The sequence below is a fragment of the Salvia hispanica genome, chromosome 6, assembly GCF_023119035.1.
Source record: "Salvia hispanica cultivar TCC Black 2014 chromosome 6, UniMelb_Shisp_WGS_1.0, whole genome shotgun sequence".
Classification (NCBI taxonomy): Eukaryota; Viridiplantae; Streptophyta; class Magnoliopsida; order Lamiales; family Lamiaceae; genus Salvia; species Salvia hispanica.
In genome coordinates, this window is record NC_062970.1 from 9,119,351 (window position 1) to 9,139,724 (window position 20,374).

The following is a 20,374-nucleotide window of genomic DNA, read 5'->3' on the forward strand; positions in this document are numbered from 1 at the left end:
TGACTGACACCTCATAAAATACTGACATTAATTATCAGAATCAAACCATAGGATCAAAGCAACAAAAAGATAAATTATGGAGTAATTTTCACTTGCATGTGCAGTTATATTGATATAGTACATACATATACAGAAGTTTATTGCTCCCAACATAGATTTGTACAAGTGCCAATCATCAAGCATAAGCATCCTGTTTTTATCTCCCGAATTGATGGGGATTTCAAATCTGATTTCCAAATTCTGTAATCTGTTTGATCCTTAAAAACATTCTAGAAACAGAATCTATATGAATCTCAAATTTCTACAGAAACACTGTACAAACAAACTGCTTGTATCCTAGGTGAGGATGGGTTGGTTGCTTTGTTCAATCATAAGCCATCGCGTTGTGAAGGTTGGCCGATCCTATGCTGACTGCAGAGTGACACCCGCAGTCGTCTGATCGTATTCTGCACATGCTTCTGGAGTGTCTTCTTCACTTGGAGGAACCAGTTGCCAAAACAGTGGCAAATATTTGTCCCATTCTTTCAGAATTTGAGACCCTTTGCTGCTACCAGTTTTTTCCTACGCAATAAAAATGAGCCCATTTTACCACTTTGAATAGAAACCATAGACTAGCCAGATTAGTGTTGCAAGATTTGCAAGATTTTATAACACAATAAATCATCTACTTACGACATGGGCTTCGATGAGGCTCTTGAGTTGCATCTGTCCGACTGGAGCAACAACTCTCTGGATCTTGACGATTTCCTTGTTCACCTGTTGACATGGTCACGTCATTTTAGTAAGGGGATTTAAGACTACCAACGGGTACAAATGTTGAACCGTACCAACCTTGGGGATAAGGGTGTCGTCTTCGTCAAGAATGTAGGCCAAACCTCCGGTCATGCCTGCAGCTACGTTTCTTCCAACCCTGGTGAGAGCAAGACAATGAAGGTAAATACTACTATTGACAGTTGTAGGCTCATTTCAGACATAATGTGGGACGTAACCCGATACTCACTTTCCTAGGATGACGACGCAACCCCCAGTCATATACTCGAGGCAGTGATCTCCGGTTCCTTCCACGACTGCTTCAGCTAGTGAGTTCCGGACAGCAAAACGCTCGCCACCTTTCCCATTAACAAAGACTTGGCCGCCAGTTGCTCCGTATAAGCAGGTGTTTCCAACTATAGTGGCGTCCTCAGGGGTGAATCCGGGATTTTCGACAGGCACAACTACGAGTTCGCCTCCAGCCATACCCTTAACATACACAGCATGTTAAGCTGATACTACCATGAAAGAGTGATTATAAAAAACAATGGCCGGCAAGTATGAAGCATTTAGAGCTAAGACTACCGATCCACATACCTTTCCAACATAGTCATTAGCTTCTCCAATTAACCGGATGTTCATGCCGGGTGTCAAAAAGCAACCAAACGACTGACCTGCACTCCCTACAAACCTGAGAAAAAGATAAAGAGAAACATCATAAGTCCCAAATGGATAACTGTCTGGACGAATAGCAACATTTTTTTTTTCTTCTTCTCAGTAATGGTTCCCCATTACCCCCGAATGACTCGAACCCCCAACCTATTGGAGAGTGACAGTTGATAGCACATTATAATTTTAAAAAAAAGTGATCTTTCTTACGTTATGTTCACTTGACCAGCAAACCCGGTGTCTCCATATTTCTTTGCGATCACACCAGCAACACGTCCACAAACTGCCCTGTCCACGTTGTATATTTGTACAGTCTTATTCGCGACTGTTTCATTCTCAATAGCCTTGGCTATCTGTATCAGAAGAAACAAGAAGATAATAAGACAGCAGAATGGTATAGTTGCATGCACACCAGGCAATTAACTCTAGCAGAGAATGTTATCAGTTTTATAAAATAAACTTGTAAATCTGAAGATTTGAAGAGCATATATACAAAATAGTAGGTAGGGAAGGAGTGCCAAGAAAGTGTTTGTCTCAATTACAAAGTATTACCTCTTCGTCTGCAAGCAACGTATCATCCAGAACAGGCCCGTTACTATGCACTTCCTGGTTCCTTATTTGAGTGCTGCTTAATTTTGGCAATCCGACATTCTGAGATGCAAATGTGTGAATTATTTACAATAACCCACATTTTATATTATGGGCAATGCATCAGAACAATATCTTCTTGTATACTTACAGAGAGAATATAACTAAGGTCTAGATGTTGGGTCTTCACTAATGAAATATCTCGAGGTCTAAGTAGCTCGGTGTGACCAATTATGTCGTCGAGTTTCTCATAGCCAAGTTGGGCCAGCACACCTCTCAACTCTTCCGCGACATATAAGAAATAGTTGACGAGGTCAGCAGGTACACCGGGAAAACGAGCTCTTAGCTCTTCCCTCTGCAGAAAATCAGTTGGAGAGATTGTTGAACCCAGCCAAATGCTGTGAAGAAGAAATTCAAATGAAAAGGATAGCATTATTAATGAATCTTTACCTGACTGGCTACACCAACGGGACAGTTATTAGTGTGGCATATACGAGCCATGACACAACCAGTAGCAATCATGGCAATAGAACCAAATCCGTACTCATCGGCACCCATTATTGCAGCCATGAGAACATCAAATCCACTCTTGAACCCACCATCGACTCTGAGAATGACCCTTTCTCTAAGCCCATTTGAAATGAGTGTCTATATTAACCGGACAAACCAGACCACCGGACGCACCACGGATTAGGACAAGGAACATTGTAAGTAAACGAATTTCATAGAAAGAACGTACACAATAAGAGATTCATATCCCGAAAGAAATAAGAAAAAATACCTGATGTGTTTCTGTAAGCCCAAGTTCCCAAGGACCACCAGCATGCTTAATAGAGCTTACTGGGCTAGCCCCAGTTCCTCCATCATGTCCTGATATCTACAAACAGTAACGAAAGAAGAATTAACTAACTATCTAAGAATTTCAACATTAAAAAACAATGATGTTGACCCAAGTAAATGATGCTTTACCTGTATAATGTCAGCATTACCCTTGGCAACTCCAGAAGCCACTGTACCAATGCCAGCTTCTGCAACTAGTTTTACCGATACTTTAGCTCTGGGGTTGACCTGTTAATTAAATATTCTTACCATCTGATTGTCCCAGATTAAAGCAATTACACAAGCATAACAATGTATTGATCAGCTCACCTGGTGAAGGTCATAAATCAATTGGGCAAGATCCTCAATAGAGTAAATGTCGTGATGAGGAGGTGGAGATATGAGTGGTACACCTGGCTTCGAGTTCCTTAATCTTGCAATATAAGCACTGACTTTCTTCCCTGGCAGTTGGCCACCTTCTCCTGGTTTTGCACCTTGCGCGATTTTGATTTCTAGTTGGTCAGCATTAGCCAAGAAAGTTGGGGTGACTCCAAAACGCCCTGAAGCGACCTGAAACATCACATTAGTTTTGTTAGTGCAGCAAAAGTATATATTGTATGCATTTAGATGAGCATTTCAATAACAGAAAAAAATGAAAATAAAAAACAACACTCAGGGTATTCAGACCTGCTTTATGGCACTAGTAGCAGTATCACCATTTTGAAGACCTTTAAGGTGAGGTAATGTTGGAGAGTACCCATCAACGACATCTGTAAGCGGAGTCCACCGAATTGGATCCTAGATGAACGTCAACCCTTGTGTCACAAAGTGTTAAATAAAATATTGTGTGAATTACCGTGAGTAAAATATGACCTATATTTTCCAGAAATCATTTCATTGGGTGCCTTCCCTATCACCAAACATTATTAGAAGTCTGTATACCTCTATGTGAACCAAATATTTTCTCCCACAACCAATCATGAAGCTCAATTCTGGATGCTCTGACCACAACATATAAGATTACACAATGATAAGGTTAATTACCTCTCCCCCTTCTCCAGAATTAGATTTTCCGCCTAATCTGTTCATTGCAATGGCAATCGCCTCATGAGTTTCTCTGGATATTGCACCAAGTGACATGCCACCAGTACAAAACCTCTGAACAATAGAGGTAGCGGGCTCAACCTTTCCAAGTGGAATTGGAGACCGATCACTTTTAAGTTCAAAGAGATCCCTGAGAACCTGCCATCAGTAAGCATAAATTCGGTCAATGATGGTGAATTCTAAATGTGAAGGTATCAACTTCACACATATCAGATTTTCCAATGAATAGTAATTTGAAATAACTCACGAGCAAGCCCCACCGAAACAGAAAGGGCACTCTCGAATACCAAGATTAGAAAATAGATGAAAAAGGTAAACAAAGAAGGAACCAGACAAAAAGTGACTCACATTCACTGGTCGGGTGGCCAAATGCTGCTGATAAATTGAATATGCAGTTTCACTTTTTTGTCGTACGGCTTTGTGAAGAAGCTTTGACATCTCTGGATTATTTCCATGATATTCTCCTATTATGTAGGAATATGAGGATTTAGCACTTATGGATGCAACCGTAAAAATATTGAGTAATTTGAGGGTTCTGATGATCAATATGGAACTTTAAAAAGTACCTCCGGGCCTAAACTGTATGAACCCAAAATTCTCAAGTCTTTTAGCAGTGTCTTGGGAGAAAGCCTTAACCCAGAATGACAATGTCTCTCGTGCTAACTGCAAAAAAAAGTTTGTAGTTCACTTATCAATAAAAGAAAAGCAACAAAAACTCAAATGCATCTTCGAACTAGTTTATTACCTCATCTAGTGTTAATCCACCAATTTTCGACACACTCCCAGTAAAAGCAATGTCAATTATTTCTTGGCCCAGTCCATAAACTTCAAATATTTGTGCGCCACAGTAACTACAGACAAGTAAAAGTAGAATGAGAAAAAAAAAATTCCATAGCCACACCGAAGAATACTTTAACTAAGAGTTTAAATACCTGGAGAGCAATGAGATGCCCATTTTTGAGAGAATCTTCAGAAGGCCAGATCTAACCGCCTGAAATAGAAATAAGAAACACTTATTGCTTACCATACCCAACCAAGTATATATTATAAGCATTCAAGTTTAGTACAGACAATTGTAATCCAACTATATGCAGAAGAGATGCATAAATAGTAGGATATAAACCTTGCAAAAGTTCTTCTGAGCCTGTTCAATTGTAACAGTAGGCATTTTTCCAGTGCGCATCAGGTTAACAGTTTTAGTGCTCAACCGCCACTGACGACATGTCTCCAGTGCCAGGTATGGGCAGATAGCACTAGTAAAAGCCATCAAATTGGTATATGAGAACTAATCAAAATATTTAATGCAGCACATTAGGGTCAATCAGAAGCAGCAACTAGCATTTTAGTTTTCACTTTTCATAATATACTAAATCCAATTTGAGATAGGATTGTAGGATTGATTGATTTAGAAGGTTGAAAGTGAGTAAATCCTCATATGCTTCCTTTACATAAGGAGACATGTGAAGGAACCAGAATATCTCTGTTGACAATTTAATGCCTCAGAGGTCGCTGTCTTTTGCCCCGCATATGTCATGAGCCTAATTAGTTGAAACATTTTAGTTAATTTGTTGGAATCATTTTTAAAGCTGGAATTATCAATTTCATAATAATGTCAAAATCAAGAATATGTTTAATCTATAGTCGATAAATAAATATTTCACCATATCATGTGTATCTGATCAAATGAAATGTTAAAACTTACATCACGTATATCAAACAGTCCATGCACATAAATGCATAAATAAATTAGAAAATAAGATATACCTCGCGCCATATCCAATTAGACAGGCAAATTGATGAGTACTGAAGCACTGAGCTGTATCAGCAACAATGGAAGCTTGCATTCGCAATCCATTCTGAATCAGATGCTGGTGAACAGCACCAACGGCTAGAAGTATCGGGATGGCTGGCCTAGTTGCGTCCTGATGGAAGCAATCAGTTGTTTGGATGAATACTCAATCACAAAAATGATATACTAGCAGAAAGGCAAAGCCATTATGTGCACAAGAAATTAAAAAATAATAATAATAGTAATAATAATAATAATAATAATAATAATAATAATAATAATAATAACAATAATAATAATAATAATAATGACGACGACAAAAATGACGAATGTAATGCACATGAACAAAAATCTTACCAGCTCATCAAACCTGTCAGAGAGAACAAGGAGCTGGGAACCATTTCTAACAGCTTCATCAGCAGCTTCACAGAGCTTGTTCAGTGTTTTCTCTAGCGAACCTTCGACTCCTCTCCTTATGTCAAAATATGTGGGTAAAACTTGGGCTTTCAAGAGTGGATCTTTCAGTAAAGACTCCAGCTCCCCTTCATTAAGTACAGGGTTTGACAACAAGACCTAATTGAAAAAGGCAGAATGTACTACTGTGAGTAAAGTAATGCACGGAAGAATTGTGTGGTAATTCCTTTCCCAGTCATCATGAAAATCAAAGAAATGTTTAAGTACCTGAGAAACGTTTTCTGGGCCAACTTCTAGTATGTTGCCTCGCTTCCCAAGGTTGACTTCAAGAGACATGACTAGTCCTTCTCTGAGAGGATCTATAGCAGGATTGGTAACCTGGTTCATCAATATGAAAACATTTTGTGAATTGAATCAGCTTTACAATACTGTAAGAAAAGGTTTAGAAGGTAATTCATGTTTGAAGTCTGAATAATATCCGCAATACAAAAATAACAGTACAATACAAAAAGGCCACCATATAAGAACATATTGAAGTATTGGAACAGACAGCGCCATTACCATATCATGTAGGAGTACTTACTCAGATTTATATTTCATGCTACATCATACATTATCACGTCTAGATAAAAAATATTATACTCTCTCTGTCCCATTAAAAATGTAACGTTTTCCTTTTTGGATTGTCCCACTAAAAATGAAACTATTAGAAATGGGCCACTAACCCCTTAAAAGGCCTTATAAGGGGGAGGGTTATCCACACTTATATAGATTAGATTGGATCTTCACCAAGTCGATGTGGGACGGAAAGGACATCAGTCTTCCATCACGTGGGTAGGCAATGCAAGACGGAAAGGACATCGGTCTTCCATCACGTGGGTAGGCAATGCAAGAGATAAGAGAACCATCATCGATGTGGGCCGGAAAGGACATCGGTCTTCCACTCGTGAGGTAGATAAGAGACAAAGAGATAACCATCATCGACTTGGGCCCGCTCTGATACCATATTAGAAATGGGCCACTAACCCCTTAAAAGGCCTTATAAGGGGGAGGGTTATCCACACTTATATAGATTAGATTGGATCTTCACCAAGTCGATGTGGGACAGAATTTTAGAGAGTTTAACAGAAACGTTTCCTAAAATAGAATCAGCATCATCTCTACTTTTTCCCTCTCTTACTTAATTCTCTCTACGCTTAACTCACAAAACAACACTACATAAAATCATGTGCCGAAAAGCAAATGTTTCATATTTATTGGGACAGAGGGATTATTAGTTAAGTGCTAATAATAATAAAACTTACAGACCTGAGCAAATCGTTGCTTGAAATAATCGAACAACATGTGAGGCCTTGTGGATAACGCTGCCAAAGGGATATCATCCCCCATGCAGAAAGTAGGCTCCTTCCCTTGGGAGGCCATTGATTCAATCACCATCTGGACGTCTTCACTAGAATATCCGTATGCCCTGGTACAACAGATAGGGCAGTCAGCATAGTTTCTATAATCCACCTCTAAGTAACTTCTATCCGAAGAATGTCATACTTTTGAAGAAATATCTTTAACTTGTCAAAATAATTACTCCACTTCAGTCAGTGAAGAAGGATACGTGAGGAAGAATGGGCTAAGCAATGAACTATAATCTCTCCTCTCCAGACTACCTTTCCAATTAGTTCCAAAACAAACAACACTGTCTGACATGTGGTTTCAGGCTTATAAAACATAAAAGAAAGGATAAGTCGCCAGTAACTTACTGTTGGCGCCTTAAAATTGTTTCATTGTCCAAGACAGTCGTAGACAAAAAGTGTTCAGCCTTCAAAGGACGGAGATTTTCCTTCACCCATTTCCCATAGGGATTAGCTAGTGCAATTCGCTTTTTAACCTCAGTATTTTCAAATACCTATGCACAAGAAATTGTATGCAGGTATATTAGCAAAGAGACATAATTTTGTTTACTTGTGGCATCTACGAATCTGATTTTAGTAGGGTAACAGTTTCATCCATACTAAGATCACATACTACGTACCTGTCCACTAGTTAGGTCGACAGAAATCATCATTCCAGGGCCCAAACGTCCTTTCATTACTACTTTCGAGTCATCCGTTGGTAAAACACCCACCTTGAAAATTGGGAAGAAACTGTAATCAATTTGGGTCCTTGTGATTGTTAAGGTAAGTACTAAATTTAATATAAATCAGAAAATGCAGAACCTTTGACAGTTTAAAAGCAGTATCAATTTTAAAATTCAAGATGTATTGGTTAAAGAAATTATAAGTCTCACTATTTTTCTATTTACCAATAAGATCTACATGAGTATACTTTTTTTGAAGAAAACTAGTTCATGCCTCATTGACCACCACTTAGTTCGAAATAAACGAGAGAGCTGTAGCAACTGATCGGCTAAGAAAGTCAAACTGGGCTTTTTATACATTGTTTTCTCAATTTATAGCAAATTTGAAAATGACAGACCTTCTTTTGTATAGGGAGAATTTTATAATAAAAATCCACACATACTGTCGGGCTGGGAAAGATATCTTAACTCATATAGCTAGTAGTAGTATTTCCACCAGGCATTTGAACTTTATAGTGAAATGCAGGGTGATATAGTGATCCGAATGCCTTTCTTGAGGGGAGAGAATACAGCAGACAGTATTAGCTCACAGCCAACCTCTCCACTTTTAAGTTCTAAGAATTTATGTTATTCATATTATTTACTTAAACTCTAAAAGCAGCATTAAATTAATCTCTGCCAGCACAACTAAGTAAGAAGCGATTCACCTAAGGAAATATTCAGCAGTGTGTTTCATTAATCAAACTACCACAAATGCCTATCAAATGTTTCCACGGTCTCAACAACATGAATGGAGTTCCCCATCCAATTATGCGTATGTCCTCAAACAACCCAGTAAAAAGAATGAAGAGCAAGCAAACCTCAGATGCCACATAGACAACATTGTCTACCGTCCGCCAATATCTAGCAGGGCGAAGTCCATTTCGGTCAAGACAAGCTCCGACTGTTTTCCCGTCACTGGAATACATCCAGATAAAAGATAGAGAAATTAAAGCATCACAACAGATACTCAACCAGTCGCTCAAAGAAAAGCCACATATTACTAAATCAGTATTTAGATCTGTATTTAAAACCACATGATGGAAAATATATAGCAAATCCGTAGTGCAGTCACTTTATACGTAAAACAAAGGTCCAACAAAAAGTTGATATTTTCAGAAATGTGGAATGGACAATACGGTATGGATATGATGGAATCAGAAGATCCATTTTACTATTTTAGAATACTGAATTACAATTTTAACACAAAAACTCATCCATAAATGTCAAAACAACAAAACCTACTTTTTGGGAAAGTTCACCTGAATAAGAGTAAAGCAGGTCCATCCCAAGCCTCCATTTGACCCTTGTAGTAATCATAAAAATCAATAGCCTGGAGCAAACAATAACAAGTTAAATCTACCAGTACTTACATGTTGAAGTCACAACAGGCACACTGCAGAGCTTGAAATAGCATTAATGTTGGTTAGGTGAGTACCATTTTGAAGACTATTAATTCAGTTATTCGATTATTAGAGGGATGGGTTTTTATCAGCAATGGAAAAAAAACTATTGTGGGGGAAATTACTGGTATCAGAACTGAACAGCGCATATAAATTTGTCAAAGAAACATGATACCTCAGGATATTTGATCGACAGAGTTGGATGGTTTTTGTATGCTTCAGGAACGAGGAGCATCAGGGCTTCCTCAGGAGCGCGTCCACTTCTTATCAACAACTATACAAAACGCAGAGTAGAAACATTAAAGTATGAAAAATGAAAAGGCACAAGCAAAAAACACTTGTTTCCAGTGCCAAAAGTATGCAAAGAGCATTGTTCTAGATATTATTGGTGGATGCTGGAAGAGAATTTCTGATTTCAGCGACAAATCAATGCCAGTGCATCAATATAGATCAGAAGGAAAAAATCTCATGCCCTCATTTAAAACCAACAACAACATTGACCATTTCTTAAGATAATCAATCAGTTAACACTTCACAATGACATGCTGCATCTTCTAATGAAATGAAACTGTCTCCAATAGACTCTTTCCTTCCATTATTTTCTTATTGATAATTTCACAAGTCATTCCATCCAAAGCACATAGAGCATTATAAGCAGGTGGCTATACTTCTGCCGCACTGTCAAGGTTTGCAGAGTCTGATGCTTTTGAGTTTCCAAAAGGACGGAGTTCACTTTCACGACCGCGCCAAACTGGTGATTTAAGTGAAGTCTCCCGAGACTGCATCCAGTTCAAATTACCCTGCAAGATTATTTTAGCTTTAGTATGCTGAACTACCAGGTAACCATGGCTAAGAAAACAACATCAACTGAATACATAACCTGTATTGTGTTGATCTCTCCATTATGACCAAGGAACCTCATTGGTTGAGCTAGAGGCCATCTAGGACTAGTATTTGTACTGTACCTACGATGATATATAGCAAAAGGAGTTTTGTATAGGTCGTTCTGTAGATCATAGTAAAAGCGACCAAGAACCTCAGATCGCAGCATTCCCTTGTAAACTATAGTTTGATTCGATAAGGAGCAAAAGTACAGCTCATTTCCCCATGTTTCAGAGCTGGCTAATCTTTCGATCAACTTCCGACAGATAAAAAGTTCTCTTTCAATGTCATCTATATTTTCTTCCTTCGGAATTTGAACAAAGACTTGCTGTATGTTTGGCATAGCTTCTCTTGCATAGTAACCAACCACAGACACATCTACAGGTACTGGCCTCCAGCCAAGCACTTCAAGACCCTCTTGTTCAAATATTTTCAAGATTGCTGCATAAGCAGATAACATGTCAAGAGAATGCATAAAGCAATTAAAGAGTTTTTTAAAAAGAAAATAAAATCATAAGGATTACAGTTGAATAGTCAGAGCCTACTTTAGGATATAAATCTCGAGATCGAGGACACCATATATTAGTACATCTCAAATAGATACCAAATATTCAAGAACTATTGGACAAGCAACTTGAATGTGTCAGGTGGCTCATAATCATACATTAGTATCTTATTGCGGACTTTAAAAGAAAATTTACTAACCTCACCAGCCACATGTTTTAATATTTAACTTTGCGGATTAAAGTTCTTATGATGGGGCCGGAACATGTGCAATCTAAATCCAGATTAAGCTAATCATTAAGACAGATAATGTACCAGAAGATAACTAAATATTAACAAAAAACCCTTTTAATTGAAAAAAAAAGTAGAATACTAGGAGCTTAATTTTATTCTATAAACAACTACTCCCAACTTTATTAGTTCCTTCCTGCATTATCATACCTTTATGATTTTGATATGAACATTTTAGATTGTCAGGAAACTAATACTTGTCGAAGATGCATCAATAGACTTGAAATCATGTATACCCTGCCACTTGACTAACCTGTTTTGGCCTGTTTCATGAGGTCTTCATCCTTCGGAAGAAACAACATCCCAACACCAGTGTGCAACTGATCAAAGGAAGCAATCCCTTGTTCGTTGGCCCAATTGTTGAGAAGGTCCCAGGGAATTGAGGTCATAATACCTGAACCATCCCCTGAATCATTATCTGCTCCACACCCTCCACGATGTTCCATGCACCCAAGAGCTGTTAGAGCGTCCTTGACAATTCCATATGATGATTTGTTGTCCAAATTGGCAATAAACCCAACTCCACATTCCCCCTTTTCAGCCAATATATCTTCCAAGTTTGCAACCTGAGATGTATAAATTGCATAGAAAACATTAAACAGATGAAAAGACAGTATTAAAAGCACTTGAAACACATTAGGAAGGATTATAATTACAGGTCCGGAGAGGTTTCCTGCATCACTAAACTTTTTATTGGACATTTCATGATTAATATGAAATGATGAAACTTTTACTGTTTGATAGCCGAGCCTCACTTAAATTATTATTTTATTTCTTTTGACATCATTTACTAACACATGCTTCCAAACGATATAGGAGTAAAGCAACACAATTACATACTCCACACTCTAGAAAAACTCCCTAGATCAGAAAGCGCACAGAAGCTGGTTATGAAACTTCCGACGAAAAAAAAATAGATGAATTAGGTGATGGTAAGTGGTAATCAATACCACACATGCATAGAAAGATAGAGGATCACTCATTTGGTCATACTTTGATATATTCACACAGATCAACTGCTTATGAAGCATTCATACAGGTTAAGAAAAGGAGAAAAACTGAGAGAAAAGGTTACTTCAGAGACGGGAGACCAATTACATATAGCTATATAAGCACCTTAACAAGGACAAAATGAATGCTGAAACAATTGACTTATTTACCCTCTACTGTGAATTTCTAAACCAATTCTAGACCCTTTCAAATGAACTTTTCCTTGGTTTCACAAGTTTATATTTTATACTACTTACTTCTTTAGATCAAAACTTTCTGACACCGCAATCCTTGAGAATAGTTCATCTCTAAACTCTAAAGTCTAAAACACACAAATAATGAGCCCTGACGCAGAATCAGTCATTGCGAAAACAATCTACAGAACCTAAAGCTTAACTTAAAGACTACTTAATTGCAATGCCAGCACACAGGACCACGCCCCAAGCTGTAGGATAGCCTCTTCTGAGGTACTGTTAACACTCCTCAACTGCAATACGTGATTGGTCTTATAAGTAATAACTAGCAAAAAACCAAATGACAACAATCTCTTCAGCCATGGACCTAAGAAAATGATCTAAATCATTCTGCCACCAATTCATTGTGGAAGCTTGTATCATTTATGTTGATTGAAAACGCATCCAATATGAAGACAAGTACATATCCTGATATGATGTCCAAACACATCCCTATGTGTGAACCACCGTAGAATGGCAAATAGAACTCAAGAATGAGCTGAATCACTGAGGCAGTCAACGTTAGAGAATCCCAGTTACTCATGTATAGTGAACCAAAAAGACCAATCTCAGAGTATATCCACAGGACCACAAAAGCACAAAAAGTGAGTCAAACAGTTCACACCATAAATACATAAAAGAAGCATACAAGTCCATAAAAGCTTGCAGCAGGGGACATATTTGATAAATTTGAAGGGTGGCAGCTGAATAATCATGCAATCAAAATCCAATCTTTGCAATAAATCAAACAAGAAAGTCAGCGCCTCAGACCTTCGGCTTGGGATCAGAAGAGCGTTTCTGTGAGTCGGGTTTAACGCGTTCGAGATCAAGAACCGACTTAATGGATGAACCCCAAGTTTTCCCCGCCAAGCCGCGAAGATTATTCCTTTGAGAGCTGCGAGTATTTACTCCAACGCCCGCTCTCCGACGACCCACATTTTTCTTGGCACCGCACAAGCCCACGAAATCGACAAAGACCAAGTCTTTTCTACAATTGTCGGTGATGCTGAAGAGCTTCACCGACTGCACTACTTGGCCGGCAGAGTGCAGAGACATCTCTCATCAACTACTCAGAATCACACACACACACGCAATTAGTGAGTGGGGATTGTGTGTGGAGTTGAGTGTGTGTCTGGGAGAGGAGAATGGAGATAGGGGAGGATGATGGTTGGTGTTTGTGGAGTGTGGTGAATGTGTGGAAATGGGAAATTGTGGATTTGGAGATAAAAAGAATGGAACGTCGGGAGCCACCCGCCTCCAATTTCAATTCTTGGTGAGTGTTTTTGATGATGTTTTTGTTGGTGTTCGATTCGTGTTAGTTAATCTATAGTGTGACTGATACTGATTGGATGTTGACCTTATGATAAGCCCAAAGGTCGTCTTCTTTAATTTTTTAAGGTATAGGAGCTCCCTTTGGTAACCTCGTGAGTTTCTTCAATTGCCAAATGCATCAAAACGGTTATACTTTGCGGATGCATTATGGACACCACTGTATATGCCCAATCATGTGCCATTTTCGTGCTTCTGCGCATGCTTAAACGCGTTATGAATACCGTCAATGTAACTTTCGTGTTCAAACACGTTGTAAATATAGCAATTCAACTTTATAGAATTTTATTGTTATTCCAAAAATTAACTAATGAATTTAAATTTAATTTCAAATGTAGATAAGAGCATACACAACGGTACCTGAAAAAGTTAAACTCTTGCCGTCGGCATGACACGTGACGAGCTCACTGTTGTGCTCGTATCAGTGGCACAAACACGCTCTTAGCTAAGAGCGCCGCTCAGAGGCAAGAGCACACGCGCTCAACCCACGTGACATGTTGTAGGCTGGATGTGACGCTCACTCATCCCCCGCAAGCGGGCGTCGTTTTTACCTTTATACTCCCTCCGTCCCACTTTAGGAGTCTCAGTTTACCATTTTTCGGTGTCCCACTTTAGGAGTCCCGGTTGAAATATTCCAAAAATGGTCATATCAGTGGCACGAGCACGCTCTTAGCTAAGAGCGCCGCTCAGCAGCAAGAGCACACGCGCCCAGCCCACGTGACGCGTTGTGGGCTGGATGTGACGCTCACTAATCCCCCACAAGTGGGCATCGTTTTTATCGTTATAATAGTTATTTTTTTAAATAAAATCATTCAAATTCAAAAAAAATCAGAAATTTTTTTTTTAAAAAGTTTTCAACTTCCAAAAATATGACCGCTTTATGGAGAAAATATGCACTAGTATAGACATACCATATGGCTGATATGTCTATACTAGTGCATTTTCTCCATGAACTATATCACTAATAAAATATTCATATATTAATGGTAGTTGACTTAATTTAATTAATAATGGCTACGCACTTTATAATATTATAATGAATTATTTTCAGTTAAAGTAGTTCTATTACACAAAATTACTCGTAATTTTAAAAAAATAATCGAAGTTTTTTTTAATCATTTATACACACGTACATGGAAACTCTAAAATAAATATATCACTAATAGAAAATTTGTTATTATAGTAATTGACTTAATTTAATTAATAATGATTACGCTGATTTTATAATGATGATCCATCATTTTCAATAAACCTAATCCTATTGCACAAATGTACTCATAGTTTAAAATGTACATGCTATTAAAATAAATTAAAATTAAAACTTTTAATTACTCTCCCGTCCCACAATAGGAGGTACTCTTACTATAGCACGAGTTTAAGAAATATAACAAATAGTGGGTTGTAAAAGTTAGTGAAATATGAGATCCACTTTTTTATATTGATTTTACAATAAAATATGAGTGAAGTGAGCTAGTGGAATGTGTGACCTACTTACCATTTTTGATAAAAATTAAGTGTGACTCTCATTGTGGAATGGACCAAAATGGCAAATGGTGACTCTTTTTTTTAGGACATGGGGAGTATATGCTAACAAAATTTGGGAAAGTTTTCCATATTTTAGAATTATGAGTAGATTTAAATTTGCATTTATTAATTCTATATATAGCTCTCCACTTGTTAAAATTTTATTGATTGGACATACTGAAGTCATTGGTAGCTAGACTGTATGCACAGTAAGAAATATCAAGTTTCCTGAGTCCAGCGAATCCACTACATTACAGGGCCTAAAACTCACGGATCGTTGGAAGATCTCGGTCGTCGGATACACAGAATACCTCTTCAAAACCCTCAACCACGTATACTAAAATTAGCACAGGGAAGTAGGGATCGATCCCACAGAGATGAATGCACAAATAAACATGTTCAAAGACTCGGGAACTATTTTTTGTTGGCTGCTGCCACGCATTTTTAGGGTTGAGCTTTACTTCCTAGACTTAGTAATAGAAATATGTTACCCTAACAGCTAGCTCTAGGCAGAAACAGGAAACATGCATATAAACCTGAACAAGCGAGACAATTACTAGATCTAAGAAAACTACTTCCTAAATTTACCTAGACCTGGGAAAACAACTGACGGTGGGGACCATTTACTGAAAAAGTAAAATACGGAAGAAAAGCTGGAAAACAACTAACTAAAGTACTAACTAACAACGACATCATCTTCTCCACAATTGGCATGAAACATCCAAGTAAAAACAGAGTGAGAACGTAAATCGACACGAAGCAGACGGAATTAAAAGCAGTAAAAACGAAGAACAGTTAAAACTAAGGCAGATTTACGGCTAATAGACGAAGTAAAGTAAAAGAAAGCAGAAAGTTCAAAATCCATGCACAACTTGGTTTCCCCTGTTCAGATCCAAACTTCGAATGCTAAATCCACTCCGGATCCAAGCATCCGAAACAAACTCCGTCCAAAATTATATCCATAACTACAGATTCGCCGATTCACCACCGATCAACAACAACAGCACAGATCCACAACCTATTTCCCAGATCAAGCACAGAAACATCCAAACAAAGAATAACATTCAACCTCTGAAATAAAACCTCAAAACACAGAATCAACACAAATCAACACAAAAAGAACACCATCGTGACGTAAACTAAATGCATAGATAAACGGTAAGTAGCAAACAACCAATCGACTTCGGAAACGTTGAAGTTCGACGGAATAAAAGTGCAAAAACTGAATGTAAATGATTGTATCTTCGCCCTTCGTGAGGACGGTGTTGCAACAGAATTTTTCCGAAGATGAAACCTCTAACTACCCCAGAATCCCCATTTTCCCAAGTGTGTGTGAGTGTGTGAGCTGAGAGCTAAATCATGTATGTTTCGTGTGTTGCATGCTCCTCTATATATAGGCGTGGAAGTGGGTCCAGCAGGGGCTCTCTTGTGTGAATAGTCTTCTTTGCCCTCAGCTTTTGACTCCCTTCGTCCAGCCATTTTCTCCTCGAATTCGCTCACTTTTTCGCCTTTTTTCTTCGCTGCTCCACTGCCCTTCAGTTCTTCCTGGACCTAGCGACTTCCTTCACACACCTGGCTTAAATAATGCGTTAGACCCAGTAAATGATGACTTTTCATCATATAACCGATGCATGAAATTAGTCTTATCACATACCACCTTATATTGCCACGTGATATGTCTAGACTAGTGTATATTTTCTTCGTTTTTTATGACTGCTTTTTTTCCAAAAATTTTATTTTTTTTATTTTTTATCCTCAAATCATCCAAATCATCTATAAATACTCATTATCACTAAATTTCAGATTACGAAATTTCTTTTATATCATAAATATCCCATGAATTTTGATTTTAATAGATAAATAAACTATACTCCCTCTATTTCCTAAAAATAGAAATTTTCCATTTTAGGAAATGGACCACACCAATTCACTAACATTAATTACACTAAATTTTCTTCATCTCTCTTACTTTACGAATTTTGCATTAAAACGCATGTCATTTCCAAAATTTTAATTTTGGGAAGCGGATGAAGTAATAAGGTATTTCATGGTTTATGTTTTCATTTGTAAATTAAAGGTACCAAAGTTCGCTGGTGAATGTTTTGACTTTTCATCAAGTTGGTAGTGACGTTGATGTTTACAAACTGTATTTATGATTTCATAAATTTTTTTTCACTTGGAGAAATTGCATTTCCTTTAGCTATTTGTCTTATGAGTTTGTATTTTCGACATTTTAGTGATTTTGTGCAACTTTTGATCACTACGCCAACTTAAGCTGCAATTAAGATTATTATTAGATCCGTAATGATTGTGAAATACCAAAACCGACGAAGTAATATGCAACAGTTCTAGAGCTTTTCATGCCTTCTGTATGCACTAGGATGGTCATAATATAAGTTGTGACAATTTTGTTACTAAGGGCTCGTTCGATATGTTGGTGATGGCAAGATATGGCCTAGTATAGATATATACCTGTTCATTTCAGGTGTTTGATAACAAATTGGGAGTGCCTTAATACCAAGACCTTTCATGTAGGCTCCCCTATCCTATAAATAGGTGTGGCTTTGAGAGATGAGAACACACCAACAATCATTCTCTCTTCTCTCTAAGCTCTCAAGCATTCTAGTTCGCATCTTAGGAGCATTGCATAGCTCGGTTCTCGCCTCCAATTCAAGTTCGCCGGAGCCTACGAGTTTGAGGTGCTTCAACTCGGTAGGAGGAAAGTCGTTTCATCTTTGGGGACGTTGCGCCAATCCGTGAGCACTAGCCGGGGCGTATCTCGTCTTGCGGAGAGAGGGTTACCTCGACTCGACTTGAAGAAGACAATAGTTTGCATCTTGTTCTTTTATTGTATTTCTTTTGTTTTATTTACCTTCTAGTTTTTGGTTCTTTTGTAATAGCAAGAGTTGCCCGTGTAAAGGCTACACTATTTCCAACAATCGCAAGACGAGATAGTGTACTCTTGCCGAAATCATGTCGACCGAAGCTGGAGGGAACGGAAACAACAACATTGGATCGTCTTCTGCATCCGCTAACACCTCAACGATGGCACCTGTTTCGACCTCAAGGGTCATGGCTCAAGCTGACAAGCCTGAAAAATTCAAGGGCTTGGATTTCAAGCGTTGGCAACAAAAGATGTTGTTTTACCTAACTACGTTGGGTGTTGCTAATTTCCTCAAGGAGGATGCTCCAACTGTACCGGAGGAGGAGACGGACTTTAATGTCCGGGCTGCCTATGATGTTTGGCATCAAGGAGATTTCTTGTGCAAGAACTATATCTTGAACGGCTTGGGGGATAGTCTCTATTCCATCTTTGCCGGGGCTAAGACCTCCAAAGCTTTGTGGGAGGCTCTTGACAAGAAGTATCGCGTCGAGGACGCCGGTACAAAGAAATTTGTAGTCGCAAAATTTCTGGACTACATGATGGTGGACTCTCGCTCTGTGGTAGAGCAAGCTGAAGAATTGCAAATCATTATCCATGATGTCCACGCTGAAGGGATGGCCTTGCCAGACCAGTTTGTTGTTGCATCAATGATCGAGAAGCTTCCTCCGTGCTGGACAGATTTCAAGAACTATCTAAAGCACAAGAGAAAGGAGATGAAGCCAGAAGACCTGATTGTCCGTCTTCGTGTAGAAGAGGATAATAGGCGGTACCATCAGAAGTCAGGAGGGCCTGAACATGCCAAGGCAAATCTGATGGAGAAGGGAGGATCTTCCAAGCGTCCCCGCCCAAGGGAAAATGACAAGGGCAAGGGGAAGGTAGCTGCTGTCCGAAAGTTTGAAGGCAACTGCTTCAACTGTGATAAGCCGGGCCACATGGCGAAGGACTGCCGAAAGCCTAAAAGGATGAAATTCAAGAAGAGTGCTAACATGGTCGAGAGAGACTTCAACGATGATGACTTGGCTGTTGTGGTTTCTGAAGTGAACCATGTTGACAATCCGAAGGCTTGGTTTGTTGACACCGGAGCTACTGTGCATGTGTGCTCTGATCGTAGCCAATTTTCGACCTACAAGCAAGTAGAAGGGAAGAAGCTCCACATGGGAAACCAAGACTCGTCTGAAGTCGTTGGGATGGGAGAAGTGAAGCTCTTAATGACATCTGGTCGTGAGCTGAAGCTGAAGGATGTGCTGCATGTCCCAGACATCCGCAAAAATCTTGTTTCTGGTAGTTTGCTTGTTAGTCATGGCTTTAAGCTAGTGTTTGATTCTGACAAGTTTATGTTATCCAAGTTTGGTACTTTCCTTGGAAAAGGTTATCTTTCCAATGGCTTGTTCAAACTTAATGTAATGGCCACTGGCCGTGTACCGAATCAAGTGAATGATAATAAGAATGCTTCTTCGTCTTACTTGCTTGAGTGCGCCGATTTATGGCATTGTAGATTAGGACATGTGAATCTAAATGCTATAAAAAGATTAGTAAATCTTGATTTACTAAAAGTTGATGAGTTTAATTCACAAAAGAAATGTGAAGTTTGTGTTGAAGCAAAAATGACCAAGCTGCCGTTCCGCTCGGTAGAACGGAGCACCAAACCTCTAGAGTTGATCCATACAGATATATGTGATTTAAAATTTGTGCAAACTAGAGGTGGTAAAAAGTATTTCATCACATTCATTGATGATTGCACAAGGTATTGTTATATTTACTTATTAAGAAGTAAAGATGAGGCAATTGAAGCGTTTAAAGACTTCAAAAATGAAGCCGAAAATCAACTTAATTGTCGAATTAAGTGTGTTCGAAGTGATAGAGGTGGTGAATATGTGGCGCCGTTTGCAGAATTATGTCATGCAAGTGGTATAATTCACCAAATCACGGCACCATATTCTCCTCAGTCGAATGGTGCCAAAAGTGACGAGGACATAACTTTTATGTTGGATGGTGAACCAAAGTCACTATCAGAAGCACTGTCTGGCCCAGACGCAGTGTGGTGGCTAGAAGCTATCAACAGTGAAATGGAATCCATCATGCTAAATAACA

The 20,374-nt window shown here is 38.6% G+C and overlaps 1 protein-coding gene across 1 annotated transcript; it reads right to left on the reverse strand.

Moving 5' to 3' along the window:
• Window positions 1-53: 53 nt before the first annotated feature.
• On the reverse strand, window positions 54-13,829 carry LOC125196665 (ferredoxin-dependent glutamate synthase, chloroplastic-like). Its single transcript, XM_048095270.1, has 32 exons — window positions 13,318-13,829; window positions 11,577-11,889; window positions 10,527-10,969; window positions 10,315-10,446; window positions 9,822-9,920; window positions 9,506-9,576; window positions 9,065-9,161; window positions 8,160-8,252; window positions 7,888-8,033; window positions 7,442-7,601; window positions 6,401-6,511; window positions 6,077-6,292; window positions 5,695-5,852; window positions 5,054-5,183; window positions 4,863-4,921; window positions 4,676-4,781; window positions 4,497-4,593; window positions 4,279-4,394; window positions 3,871-4,068; window positions 3,514-3,624; window positions 3,157-3,396; window positions 2,977-3,075; window positions 2,789-2,884; window positions 2,458-2,655; window positions 2,159-2,362; window positions 1,972-2,070; window positions 1,630-1,772; window positions 1,348-1,441; window positions 1,001-1,239; window positions 832-910; window positions 673-756; window positions 54-561 (listed from the first exon to the last, which is right to left on the reverse strand). The coding sequence occupies exons 1-32, from the start codon at window positions 13,600-13,602 to the stop codon at window positions 403-405; spliced, it is 4,875 nt and encodes a 1,624-aa protein (XP_047951227.1). The 5' UTR covers window positions 13,603-13,829; the 3' UTR covers window positions 54-402.
• Between the last annotated feature and the right edge of the window lie 6,545 nt (window positions 13,830-20,374).

Coding starts and splice junctions, on each gene's coding strand:
- LOC125196665 (XM_048095270.1), bottom strand. CDS start 13,602: ATGTCTCTGCACTCTGCCGGCCAAGTAGTGCAGTCGGTGAAGCTCTTC. Junction 4,594..4,675: donor GTGGATTAACACTAGATGAG/GTAATAAACTAG, acceptor TTTTTTTTGCAG/TTAGCACGAGAGACATTGTC. Junction 4,395..4,496: donor CATACAGTTTAGGCCCGGAG/GTACTTTTTAAA, acceptor CCTACATAATAG/GAGAATATCATGGAAATAAT.